The sequence below is a fragment of the Leopardus geoffroyi genome, chromosome C1 (genome assembly GCF_018350155.1).
Source record: "Leopardus geoffroyi isolate Oge1 chromosome C1, O.geoffroyi_Oge1_pat1.0, whole genome shotgun sequence".
Lineage (NCBI taxonomy): Eukaryota > Metazoa > Chordata > Mammalia > Carnivora > Felidae > Leopardus > Leopardus geoffroyi.
The window spans coordinates 50,228,261-50,242,994 of record NC_059328.1 but is presented as its reverse complement, the minus strand read 5'-3'; the positions used below and the strand labels follow the sequence as shown (position 1 = coordinate 50,242,994).

Sequence of the window (14,734 nt, the reverse complement as noted above, 5' to 3'; positions counted from 1 at the left end):
GCAGTGCTGTAAGGAATGGTGAAGGGTTTTGACTCATCATGTGGCTCGAGTGTTAAGTCTTTCAGAAAGGTGTGTGGGTGAGGCAACCTGAGCTGGGGGTGGGTCCGTAACCCCAGCAGCCAAGGCAATCTTGTGACATATACCCTGACAAACCTGGATTACAGATCTGCAAGAGGGAGGGGGGCTCTGGACAGCAGTTTGGCTTGAAGCCATGAGTTAGCTGACACAGCCCAGTCCCACTCTTGCCAAACAGTTTTAGTCAGCACGAGGCCATGTGTGAGTGAGTCCTACAGCGATTACACAGCAGTGTGCAGAATCGAAAAGCATTCAAGAGCCGAAGGACGCTCATGATGCCGGGCATCAGCAACATAACCCCCTAAATGGGGACAGGAAACAAAACCAGGTCCCTCTGCAAATTCAATCTGTGGTCTGCCCATACCCTCTGGCAGTCTTGAAGGCAGGTTTAGAATTCACTTGGCAACCATGCTATGTAGACTGAATAGAGGGCTAATCTAGCTTGGAACTGATAGGCCTTGGGATAGAAGACCTTAAAGGGGCATACAGAAAATGGAAGGGGGACAAGATGCCGGGGACGGTCTTGAGCAGCGCGGGCCTCCTCATACAACATCCAGGCCTTGGGACACTGATGGTAATGAAGACCAAATGTAAGCATTACAGCAGCCAGGGTAGAATAAAAAGCTCGAGTGCGCCAATCCTAGAGTTAAGTAAGGGCTCAAGGAATGTATTTACCTGGAATGCCATTACGGTAATTACCCTCTGAAAGGCATATATTCTACATTACTATTATTATTAAAGTTATAAGAAAATGTGGGATAGCGGTCCTTTTTAAGTCTTACAAAGTGAAAAACAATTTTATTCAAAAAAACCTTTTTTTTAATGTTTACTTATTTTTGAGAGACAGAGAGTGAGCAGGGGAGGGGCAGAGAGAGAGAGGGAGCCACAGAACCCGAAGCAGGCTCCAGGCTCTGGGCTGTCAGCACAGAGCCTGACACGGGGTCTGAACCCACGAACTGTGAGATCATGACGTGAGCCGAAGTCAGACGTCTAACTGACTGAGCCACCCAGTGCCCCAGTGAAAAACAGTTTAAAAAAATTGCATTATTTATCCATGGCAAATGACTGGCTAGTCAGCTGTGCTAGGCACATATCCTCCAACCTAATCTAGTCTCTTCCTCACCAGTTGATACTTGAAGCATACTTGATAACATGGAAGCAACGTCTCCATTCCAACTCATACCCTCACTGCTCCTGACACCTCATTCCCTATGGTTCCACCTCCCTAACACCAGAACACCCCCAGGATCAACCGAGGGTCCCAACTGCCAGAATTCTCATCCACAAAGTTACCTTTCCCCTAGTCTCCCTGTCTAGTCTCACATTGTACACTTTCTCAAGTTCTGTTGGGCCCATGCAAGAGTACACATCTGTAAGACACAGACTTAGCTTTAACTATTTGCCCACTATTTGACTTTGGTGAATGATTTAAATAGACACCCAATTTAACTCATTTGTGAAAATGAGTGTAAGTACTTACCTAACAAGTTTATGGCAAAGATTAATTTATATAACACACATGAAAACACAGCGTCTGGCAGATAGTGACTGCTCAACAGTCATTGGATTTTTTTTTTTTTATCTATCCCTCAAACTCCACATCCTCTGCCCCCACATCTTATATCCCACTTTCTGGATTCTTCACAGCCTTCCAGCATTAAGAAATAAGAGGAGAGAGAATCTGAGCTTGTGCGATTGGGATGGCATGGCTTGCGTGACCCGACATCTTGTCAGAGATTGACTGGTTTACTCGGTCAAATTTGCAAGACTGTAATGAAGTGAATGGGGGGTATGGACTTGAAATGAAAATATTTATTTTTACTCCACCTCATTCCACAAAGGATTTGATGCAGTTCGAAACCAATGTTGACATTGTAAATTTTATCTATAAGCAGTATTTTGAAGTAGGAGGGGAATAAAAAGTAAAATTGTAACATTTGATATTTAAATTTTCCTCTTGTTATTGCCACCTATGACACTATAGTCATTGTAGGTATGCATTTAAATAAAAACAAAGAGATGTTTTTTGAGGGAAGGCAACAGTGTGTGTGTGTGTGTGTGTGTGTGTATGTGTGTGTATGACTGACAGAGACAGAGAGACTGAGGGAGAGAAACACAGAGACAGAATATCCTATATCTTCTCCTTGGACTGTCTGGATTATGTCATAGCAAAAATATAATCAATGACCCTTTTGATCAATGGAACAGGGTGGTGACAGGTACTCTTAATTCATTGTTGTTGGTGATTATTGACAACTGGGTAATGATCATGCTGTACTGTGTCACTCATGCTGAGGGCATTAGCATTCTTTAAAGGTCAAAAACAAATTCTTTTAAAATGCAGAATTTCTTAGAAATCAGGGAAGACTCAGAAAATTTTTTTAACCAGGTTCACACTATAAAGTAGGGAATATGTGAGACAGTCAGGATTTCAGTTCTTTCCCTATGTCTCACATTAAAATGATATTTAATTTTTCCTGATTTAAATTCTTGGCTGTCAAATAAACTGCGTGGCGAAATTCTTCCAATGGGTGAATGAAAAAGGGATTCTGAAAGCTATTTATGTCTCTAGGAGGCCCAGGCAGAAAGTAAGCACAAACCCAAGGCAAATGTGTACCAAATCAAAGCAAAATTATACTTACTCTGTGACACTCTTACTAGCTCAGTCACACTAAAAACACCTGATGTGACAAAACTGTCCTGGAAGCCCAAATGTCCTGGGGAAACAAAAACAAAAGAAACGGTGTCATAAATAGAAGACATTTGACAAGAGAATTCTAAATATTAGTTTCATTGTGATTAAAAAAGGCAAGGTCTAATTTCATATTCTGCTCTACTTAGAGTTTATGTGGGAGGGTACAGTCACTTCGTTATATAGATGGTTTTTTGGTTTGAATCTGGGGGTCATGGAAAGCTATGACACAACTGGGTGATTTTTGAAATGGTCAAAAAAAAAAAAAAAAAAAACAGGAAATCTGAAACAAAAGATTTAAAATAAATGGTTACCTTGGCTGATCTCTGAGACCTTCACAGCTGGGATGAAAACAGCCTACCTATGAATCAGCCAGGATACCTAAGTTCCATACCAGTTTTTAAACATTATTCTCTAAAGAAACATCTGATCAGCATTAGCTATCCATTCATTCAAATCAAATAAGATTTAAGGATGTTCTCTTCATTTTTAGAGGCACCACAGGGTGAATCTTTAAAAAGCCATCGTAGAAAAAGCAAACCCCAACCCTTGCCAACCCTTGAGACGTGAAAACAAAGACTTCTGAGCACAAACAAAAGAGTTTTTTCATGAGTGGGTGGGTTGAGTCTTTTTTTTTTTTTTTTTTTAGAAAAGATAATAAATCAATGGTTCGAAATGGCAATCTTTGAATTTGCATCTGTTTTATTTTTGCTGGATCTAATTAATTCCTTTAACATATCTATTACATCTCTTTATCAACTGCTTATTTATTTTTATGGTGCATTTAGGAATATAAAACTTATAAATAGCAAGGAATCCATAATTTATGATATGTTGTTTCTTTCTCTGCCTCTCAAGTTTTCTGATTTGGAGTCTCACATAGGTAAAATCTAGCTGAGATCTGTCTATAGGGTTAGCATAATCACCTGCTTTAAAATTAGGGCCAAACGAGAAGTTGGCCAAAGGGATTTTGAAAAATTTCCTTTCATATTAGAAACATACCTTAAGAAATGCAACATAAGAAACACTTAATACATAACAGTCCATATATAAGATTTACTGATAAAAAATAGATTTTACCCACTACTAAGCAGAAGCAAATTTACCTGTGGTATGGTTTATACACCAATAAATTCATTAAATATCACACACATAAACACATGCAACAAATCACTACGTTTGGAGAATTATAAAAGTATGTACAAATTATCCTTTTTCTTTTGGTTGCATTAGAATTAGAAAGATATTTTTGTTTTTGCTGAGTTTAAAATTTTTTTCAGTTAATTTTTGTATCAAACATAATCTATGATATTTCAGATAAAACAACTCTAATTTTTAGAATGTGCAGTAGCTACATACAAATTGTGTTTTAAAGTAAATGGGCAAACTTTCACTTGAAGATGTGCTTAAGAAATTTCAACTCTCAAAACAACTCCCACCCAGGTCTTTGATTGACTTTTATTCGGTAAGCACCTGAGGTGTTGTCTCTTGGATTAAGATAATTGAGAAATAAAAATAAGCAAATAAGTCAAAATTCTCTAAACTGGTCTTGGCAAAACAGACTATAACATCTCTTTCTATTGTGACGACATTAACATTGCATTAACCCCATGGACTCTAACAAAGGGAATCCAACCATAATGTACATTAAGTTTGACTTAAAACACATCTAACAAGGACAAGGAAATGCATAGTTGAATGGGAAACTCTGGGTTGATTTCCAACTCTTGTTTATCTCTGCCTGTGTCTCTTGCTTGCGGGCTGATTCTTGTCTCAGTTCCAACCTTTGGAATTCCTTAAGGACAACTCAACAAGAATTTCTGTACAGAGTGAATGCGAACACGTGTACTTCAATCCTGCCACCAAAAAAGCAAGCACTATATTTTGAAAACTAAGTTTACTTGGGTGCAAGGACTTGGGAGGGAGAAACACCTGCGCTCATTCAAACTATCATCTCTTGATGGCCCCTTTTCTTTTGTAAGGTCACCTCTTAGATGTGGTGCTCCCCGGGGTTTGTGCTCAAAAGGTGTATTCCTAAGCTAGTTCCTCTATTTCCATGATACCAGTCACCAGTCTTGACTGGGATGTTTCTAAAAACTAGAATAATGTTTGTTTCATTCACCACTGTATTTAATGCCTGGGACAAAGCAGTTAGTAAGTGAGTATTTGTTCAATGAGTGGATGAACGACTCTGTCGGCCAATGACTCTCAAATCTTGGCCGTTTACCAAGATCTCTCTCAAAATGTTTATTGGATATTTAAACCCAGATAGCCTACAGGTATCCTCAAACCCAACATGTCCAAAGTCGAGCTCATTTTCTTCTCCCCCCAAAATCTGTTCTGACTCTATGGAATTTCCTTCTTTAGTGGACCATCTACCACCATCAAGCTTTCTATGTTTTGGGGCCATCCCTAACTCTTGCTTCTTATAAAACCCACATCCAACTACTCCTCACTGATTCCATGCTTTACCATTTCTTGACTCCAAGTACATCTCCCATTTCCACTCCCTCCATGACTGGCCCAGACATTTCCCGATTCTCACCAGACAGATGGGGCAGCCTCCTAACTATGTTTTCTATTATCAGTCTTGGTTTCTCCTTAGTCCATTGTCCACTCTGCAGCTAGAGCTGTCCCTCACAGGCAAATCTGAAGGCTCATTTATTTATTCCACAAATATTTTGGGGGCACCTACTGTGATCCAGGCATTGTGCTAGGGGTTCTAGATACAGTCCCTACATTCAGGGAGTTTATAGTCTAAGATTAGAGACAGCTGAACACATAAAACAAATGAATAAATTTAAAAATTATAAATGGTACAAATGAAATGAAGAAAACAATTAGGAAACACTTTAGAAAGGGTGGTCAGACAAGGTGTCTCTTAAGAGCTGACATCTGAAAAATACTAAAGAGAAAGTCATGAAAAGATGGGGAAAGAGCTCTTCAGGCAGAAGGATTAGTAATTTGCAAAGGCCCTGGGGTAAGAAAGAATGAGATGCTGGGTAATCTGAGATAAATCCAATGCCCTGTCAGAAATCTTGCCAGAGCCCCACAGAGAACTCAGGGCACAGTATACATTCCATCATATGGCATACCACTCTTGACATAGCATCTCTTTTCCTCTCTAGGTTCATTTTTTAAAAAATCTCTTCTCTCTCTCTCTTCTAGCCCTACCCTCTTGGGCCTTTTCTACCATGGCCCTGGTTCACTCCTCTCCCCACACTGTTCCCTCTTCCCAGACTGTCTGTCCTTCCTACTCTTTGCCTGGCCAACCTCCCACTTGTCCTTTAGGACTCAGCTTTATTGTCGTTCTATGAAAAGCCTTCTCTGCTCACCGGCACTGCTGGCAAAGACTCCTTTTCTCTTTTCTCAATATTGACCAGGTCTGCAGAGTATGGCTCTCATCTAGGAGCTAGCCCACTGAACTGTCATTTTGTCTTTTTCTCATATTAGGCTGTGAGCCCTGTGAGAAAGAGCATCTTCTGTGTCTCCAGGCCCCCCAGGTCCCTAACACAGTGCCTGGTCGGCAGTAAGCACTCCAGAGGTGCCTCTGAGGGAAAACAACTCAATTTGGGCTTGAGGATGTTTATTTTCCTTTTTATAGAAATGTTGACAGAACTTATTTCTGTCTCTTTCTCTCTCTCATCTCTAGCAATACAGTTTGAACTAAGTTGGAGCTACTGTACATCTGAAAACTGTTAAAATGAAAAATCCAAACCATCCCTCCAGACTAAGGAGGACAAGGACAGAGGAGACCATCCATGCAGGGTGGAGCTTCCAGTCAAGAAGGTGCCATCAGGTCCTCTGCTGAGAAATGCCTGGGGGTTGTCCTAGTGTGATTGTGGTCCCTATTTTGGGGGGACTGAGTTAAACTAGAGTGTTAAAGGGCAGCATGATTTAATGGACATAAGCCCTGCCCCCAAAAGAGTCTAATCCCAAGCTTCAACTAGAATCTCGTGTGATCCTGATAAAGTCGCCACAAAAATCACAACGGGATCCTCCTTGTCCTCTCAGCAACCTGCTCCCTCAGGCTTATTTTAGTAGAATGTGTATAATTTAGAAGGTGAACTATATGTGGATGTAAAATAATCAGAAAAAAATAAAATAAAACGTAGAATGATTGTACAAGCCCTGATGTGACCATCTTGTCTATAAAGGGTCCCTGGGGAAAGGTCTCTGTAAACATTCCATGGAACTTGGAGGGACTATGAAACTGGTTTTGTTCCTTCACCAATTATTTGGAAACCCGCTGGTGAACTCTAGAGGAAGACAGCAACGAGAAATGAAACCTAAGAAATGATGGAAAAAGTGACACGTCTAATGTAATTACTAAGCAAACCTGAGCAGATTAATATTTCGTTCTCACTAACACAAACCAAGTCGTAAAAATGACTTGCAGGGAAATAACACTAATCTGGGTGTTCTACTTTATTGCCAGATGAGAGAAAAATGGAAAAGAAAATAAAAAGGTCAATTCCAGTAATTCCAACCTTCAACATTCACATGAAAAGATCCTCAGTTGGAAAGCTGATTAAACATCCCTGAAAGGTCCCAAGATTTACATTTTGAATACAGCCTCTCAGAAATGAGCGCAAAACATACTTTTGTTAAATATGTCTTAGCTGAAAACCCGAATTTCGCAGTGATCTCCTCCAATCCTGAACTACTGCTCAGAAGCAACCGTATTGTAGTTTCAGAGGAGGAGCAGAATCTTTTCCATTTTATAGGAAATGGCCAAAAAAGTTCATTCACTGAAGTCTTGTTCAGTGAATTCCCAATTAGAGTACAGATTTCAATACCTTGGAGTCAGCCATACTCACAGTGGGGAGATGAGGCTTTCTAAGAGAGGCAGCAATATAAAAAGCTAAATTCTTTTATGGGTGGTTAGGAAAAGCAGTTCTCTTTGCCTCGATGATATCAGCAGTTATTAGGGAAAATGCCATAGTATGGGGACCAAATCTCATCTTATAAAGGGACTGAACATCTATCTACCTTTTAACAGGCAGGGAAGGAAACAAGTTCGATTTGCAGAGACAGGTGACCTTGCAGAACTGTTCAGAGGTCGAGGGGAAGAAACAGCTGGGGACAAACCATCCAGAGGGTTGGCCTTGAAAGGAAATTTGAATGTCCATGAAGCAGAGGATATATCTGAGGAAGAAAGTTTACACACTAGATGGTATTTCTGTTTGTCTTGTTAAGCAAAGGGCTCTCAGCTCTGAATCATCAAATCTCATCTGGCTAATTAGGATGCAAACTGCAATACACAGGTCATTTCATCAAAAAGAATGCCTCTCTATTCTATTCTCCCCTTGGTAAATAAGGTTCCATCACTAGGAAAAGATAAGCCAAGGACCGGGCTTTTCCACATTTGTGCGTCTGGGCTCCTCAAAAGGAAAAGGGTTCCCCTGTTCTCATGCATTTATATTGTGAAAGTATTAGAGATGACAGACCCTGACTACGTCCTGAGGACACTGCTCTCACAGAAGTTACATGCTCGTCCTCTAAAGAAAAGTCTACCTTCACGACTGAATTTCTCCTTGCATAACCTCCCCACTGGCCTATGAGCCACCTACGGAAACGGAATGTGGCTCTTACACTTTCCCCATTCCCTACAGTCGGGGCACTTCACATGTGCTCAGCCAACACTGTTGAGGAGAACTTCTACCCTACCTGTCTCACGTCATAGCCTCTTTCTACCTTACATGGGAGTTACTTGTTTATCTGCCTTAGCTCCACACTGGTACCAAAAACCCAGCAAGGCAGGGTTATAGGTTGTGATTGTACATTGTCCACAGAGCCCAGCACAGTCACTTTGTCTAGGTGTGTAAGAAATATTCATTTACTGATCCAGATGAGCAACTCGAGGTACCCTGACTTAGTAGCCCTCTAAAGCACAGTGCAAATTATTCTTGGCTCACCTCCAGTGACACCTTACTTCTGTCCTCTTGATTTGGAGTATCTGAATGTTTATTTATTTTTGAGAGAGAGAGAGACAGTGTGCGAGCAGGGGAGAGGCCGAGAGAGGGAGACACAGAATCCGAAGCAGGCTCCAGCCTCTGAGCTGTCGGCACAGAGCCCGACGCGGGGCTTGAACTGAACAATGGTGAGATCATTACCTGAACCGAAGTCGGACGCTCAACCGACTGAGCTGCCTAGGCTCCCCAAGATTTGGAATATCTTAGAAAAAAGGGTTTAAAAATTTTTTAATGTTTTTATTTATTTTTGAGAGAGACAGAGCTAGAGAGAGAGAGAGAGAGACAGAGACAGAGACAGAGACAGAGAGAGGGAGGCAGAGGATCCGAAGCGAGCTCTGTCCTTAGAGCAGAGAGCCTGATGTGGGGCTTGAACTCACCAACCCTTAAGATCATGACCTGAGCCAAAGTCAGATGCTCAACCGACAGAGCCACCCAGGTGCCCCAGAAAACAGGTGTTTAAAGGATGGGGTGGTCCAGTAAGCCCAAATTCTAAACTTTGGGTCTCATTTTTGACTATACATTGACGACTTAAATTATTCTGTCATTCGTGGATAACACTTGAGATATTATTTATTTTTAGAATAATTCCTAATATTACAACAAATGCCAAAAATTCAGACATCTACTAAAAAGAATGCAGTAGTAATAAAAATATATAGATGTTCTGTTTGTGTGATTAATCTTTACAACGGTGGAGATTTCACTCAGTAGTCTGCTTACAGTAAACATGAAAAGAATGACATAGGTTGTTGGACCGTCAATGAGACCATAATACTTCTATGTCTAGAAAGTTGTGTCTGAGAATGTGTAAAACAAAGAAATAACATTTCTTTGTGTTTTGAGAATCTCAGATGAAAAGGGTTGTCATAAATGCATTTGGATATGTCATGATTGTCATTTTGGTTTATCACAACACAGCAAGGAACTGTCTCTAGTATGGGAATAACGTAGTCTTAGCTGAAAAGGAGAGTGAGACAAGATAAGGTTTTAGAAGTATGGGTCGTGGGACTTATGTACTGTTGATTCCTTTTTTTGTTGCCCCAAATTTCCCTGCCCTGCTCAGGTACTATTATCTAATTATTATTCGATAAAAACACAACACTAATCTGTGTTTTTAATTTGTTTGTTCTGCCATATCCATAAAGTCAATATTTGGTTTACCGCTTTCATTCATCAAATATGTACCGGATGTCTATTATGTGTCAAGCACAGTCCTAGGCCCTGGGGATTCAAGAAGAAATACCACAAGGTCTTTACTATTGGGGGTTGATGGGCGGCGGGGGGGGGGGGGGATATGCTCCTAGCTAAGAAACATGTTTACACCAAGATTTCACTAATGTATTTATCCAAAATTGGGTCTTTTTAGGGGTGCCTGGGTAATTCAGATGGTTGAATGTTGAACTCTTGATTTTTGGCTCAGGTCATGATCTCAGGGTCGTGGGATAGAGCCCCGCATTGGGCTCTGTGCTGAGCATGGAGCCTGCTTGAGATTCTCTCTCTATCTTCCTTTCCCTCTGCCCCTCTCCCCGGCTTGTGCTCTCTCTCTCTCTCTCTCTCTCTCTCTAAAAATAAAAAAAAAATACCATATGATTTCACTCATATGCGGAATTTAAGAAACAAAAACAGATGAACATGGGGAAAGGAATGAAAAACAAAAACAGGGAGGGAGGCAGACCATAAGAGACTCTTAAATACAGAGAACAAACTGAGGGTTGCTGGAGGGGAGGCAGGTGGGGGGATAGGCTACATGGGTGCTGGGCATTAAGGAGGGCACTTTCTGGGATGAGCACTGGGTGCTATATGGAAGTGGTGAACCACTGGGTTCTATTCCTGAAACCGATACTACACTGTATGTTAAATAACTTGAATTTAAATAAATAAATGTAAGTAAACAAATAAATAACCAAATAAATAAGCGTATCACCATATAAACAAACAAACAAACAAACAAAATGGGGTCTTTTTATAAGACCTTTCTAGGAAAGGCTATAGCAAAGACTCTTGCAATGTCCTGTATCAAGCCTGCTGGTTGTCCATACATATCCTTGGCTGACAGTTACAGACCGTAGTTCTCAGCGTCTTTTACAGTCAGAAGTGGCCACTACTTGGAAAGTCAATGGAAGTGATACAATCAACTCCTACCCAACCTGTCTGAAAAGAAATTCCTGCCCTAGACACTCTTTCTTCTTCTTTTTATGAGCTAGAGCAGTGTCAACCATGAAGACAAAGACAGTGCCCATAGGAGGGCAGAGCAGTAAGGCAGAGGGAGCGAAGGAGCAGGGGACCCTGAATGACAGTGTGAAGTAGAACCACCCTGCCCACTCAGCCTGCTCACCTGGAAGAGTTGACAAAAAGAAAAAGAGGGGCGCCTGGGGGTGCTCAGTCGGTCGAGCGTCCGTCCGACTCTTGATTTTGGCCCAGGTCGTGATCCCAGGGTTGTGGGATCAAGCCCCACATGGGGCTCTGTGCTGAGTATGGAACCAACCTACTTAAGATTCTCTCTCTCTCCCTTTCATTCAGGGCACCTGGGTGGCTCAGTCAGTTTAAGCTCTTGATTTCAGCTCAGGTCATGATTTCGCGCTTCATGAGTTCGAGCCCCACATCGGGCTCTGCACTGACAGTGCGGTGCCTGCTTGGGGTCCTCTCCCTCCTTTTCTCTCTGCCCCTCCCCTGCTTGCTCTCTCTCTGTCTCAAAATAAATAAATAAACTTTAAACAAATAGATTCTCTCTCTCTCTCCCGCTGCCCCTCTCCCTGGCTCACATGCTTTCTGTCTCTCAAAAAATAAAAAAATTAAAGTAAATTTAAAAAAAAGAAAAAGAGATTTTAGTGTACTTAAACCACTGTATTTTTTTTCTCTTTGTTATAGCAGCCTACTACTTACCTTAACCAACAAATGCCAACCTTTCCCTTTAGAATCTAAAGTGTTGCAAATTAGCAGCCCACAGGCCAATTCTGGTCTGCTGACAGATTTTGCTTGGCTAGCACAGTACTAATTTTTTTTCTTTTTTCTTTTTCTTTTTTTTTTTACATATGGATGTTTTTAAACTGGGCATGAGCTTACAAATGTACCACACTCCCCAATACTCTTTATTGTATTTCATTTATTTAATGATCTGTAAGGCCCCTGTAGGCACATAAATTTGTGATGCCTGTTAGGCATTTTCTCTCCACGTTAATCTGCTAGCACAGTAAGGAGAGAATGGATGGATGGTTGGTGTCTTTTGTCTGATGATTAAAAAAAAAAAAAAAAAAAAAGCCCATCAGTTTTTCATGATTTCTTTGAGAATTAAGTTTAGACTCCTTTGCTAGGTATTTAAAGCCCTTCAAAATCTGTCCTGTGGTACACCTTTCCAGTGTTTAAGATATATTTCCAATACTACCCAAATATATGCTCTCTATGTGGCAAGCCAAGATATCCCACCTGCTGATCTCCAAATTTTGATATGTTATATCCTTCACGTTGGAATTCATCTCAGTGCTTCCCAAAATGTGTGATGTGCAACAGTCTCCCCAAATCCTCCACCACAAGCAAATAAGCACAAAGATACACATATACGTAAAATGAAGATTTCCATAGTAAGATAAACTCAGGAAACACAATCATACCCACCCTTGGAGAATGACAACAAATATTCACATGTTAAAGCCTCTGAGAGTTCCTGCAATAAATACAGTTTCTTAGTATTACTTAACTCCCTATTTCTCGACTAACTTGACAAGGATACCATTTATTTTTGGCAAATGTTGTTCTTCAGCTAGATTGTTCTCCTTTTCCCATTTTCCCCACTTGGTTTAGGTACTGATGTGCTGAGGGAAAAGTAGAATCTGAGCTCTTCAAGCAAATTCACACTTTAATTCAAGGCCGAAGGACATGCCACATCTTTACTCCCAATCATTTTAACATACCTACATTAGGAAAGTGGATCCAGCCAGGGACAGGTGTTGTAAGGTAGGCTGCTTATCTGAAAATTCATTCCCAGAACGTCTCAAGATCATATTAATTTTCATCAAAAGTATAGCTTTCCTTTATCTGGTATTTCTGTGTTTGGCCCCCTGCTAAGCAACTTAGACATATTAGCTCCAATTCCTGCTGCAACTCTGTGTAGTTGGCAGTAGTCTGATTTTATAAAAAAAGGAAGCTTATGCTCAGAGAGGTTAAGTGACTTGCTGAAGGTCACACAGCTAGTGGCAGAATTTAGGATTAGAACACAGGTTCCTTTAGTTCTCTTTATATAATAAATGTTATTGGTTTTTAATCCATCATAAATAATACCGGAGACTTGATTATCCAGTCTAACCCAAAGGCCTTATCATATCTTTTCACCAATTCCTGCACTTAATAAGGGAAGTGTAGTATTTCATTAAATTAAATTTGACTGCTCAATGACTTCACATAAAGAGGTTTTATGAGTTTGAGTTACAGGATTAAGCACTTAATTAAAGGACGATGTCTAACAGCAAAACATCTAAATAAAAAGTGAAAAATGATTTTTACTTATTTGCATGCTTGGAAATACTGAATGTATGACAATGTGGAATGAACTAGAAGCAAAGATATTCTAAAGATCGTCCAGTAACAGAGCAATCATCATTGCATTGTAACAAAGATAAGTTTGCCTTCCCATAACTTCTCCTCTTTACCTCAATTTTATCCTCTGGAACAGCCCAGAATAAATCTAATTTCTCTTCTACTTTGCTACCCTTCAAGTATTTGAAGATAGTCTCTCAGCCTCTAATTTTCTCTCCTCAAGGCTAAACATCCTTTCTTTCATTTTCTTATCAGGTCAACAGACTAATTTCCTCATTGTCCCTCAACACTTGGAATCATACATTTACAGGGCCTGTTATAAGCAGAAATAAATACTTTGCAAGTGGACCCAACAAATTAGTTGCATATAAGAACACAGAAAACACTTGCTTTACAGAATATTTTTTTAAGTACCATAAAAAAATTTAAAGAAAAGAAAAAAACTTTTGCTTCATGTAAGTAAAAGTAAATTCCTAAGTATAATAAGCATTATAAAATTAGTATTTTATAAATATTTTTAAATTATGTTGTTGTTTTTAATGTACTTAGAGGTACTTTTTAAAAGTATTTTTTAATTAACCTGGTGTTGAACTAACAGGGGTTTTTAAGCAACTTTATTGTTTTGATGTTCTGAATCAACGTTTTCTCTAAACTTGGACAGTAATACCTGGTAATCTACAAATGGATCAAACTATTTGTAATAGCTTCAGTTTCTGTTTATGAACTCATACATATACTGGAGGAAAAATAAGGAAATTTATTCCCTGAATACATGAGAAACTGATTACCTTAACTGAAACAGACATGAAACTCGATCACCCGAAGGCTACCCCGGTTTATGGATGTAAAACAGCGAAAAAACCTTAATGTGCATTGTCCTGTTCTTCGTTTTTAGGTTTAATTCACACGGCTGTGAAACATTACAGAGAGCCCTGCTTGCTAAACCACCTGAGGACACACGCAATGACAAGGAAAGAAGATGACCAGGGGCCATGTGCTAATTTTAAGACAGTCAACACTGATTTTGGTTCACCAAGCGTGGAAAGAAAATCATTGATGAGTTGAAGCGATATATTTTAAAAGAATCCTTGCAATTACTTGTCCAAGAGTACAAGAAGAAAAAGAAAATTACAAACAGGTAGATGTAGTTTTCCAAATATATAATAAAATTAGTTAATGTTTACGACCACAAAATACAAAGAGCTTTCATGTTTTTAAGTCACTCGTTTCATGCAATTCTTGCCTGCTTACCCGGCAATTACTTAATTACTGATGCCATAATTCACAGCGTTTATTAAATTATAGACTCTATATTATACATTTATGCAGGTACTACAGCATGCCACAAATCGTGTGGGCCACTATACGTTGAAGTTTGCTGGCTTAGCACAAACACAAAGTATTTTAGAAGTACCAGAAAATTCTTTGTGAATATAACAGAATGAATTACACTTTTCAGGCC

At 39.8% G+C, this 14,734-nt stretch overlaps 1 protein-coding gene across 11 annotated transcripts in view; it reads right to left on the bottom strand.

The window, feature by feature from the left end:
• The window catches only part of NFIA (nuclear factor I A), a 377,934-nt gene that overhangs the window by 126,809 nt on the left and 236,391 nt on the right, over window positions 1–14,734 (bottom strand). For all 11 annotated transcript variants that reach the window (XM_045477608.1, XM_045477613.1, XM_045477616.1 and 8 more), the window contains exon 4: window positions 2,718–2,792. In XM_045477608.1, the coding sequence (XP_045333564.1) occupies window positions 2,718–2,792 (75 nt within the window). The remainder of the gene's footprint in view (window positions 1–2,717; window positions 2,793–14,734) is intronic.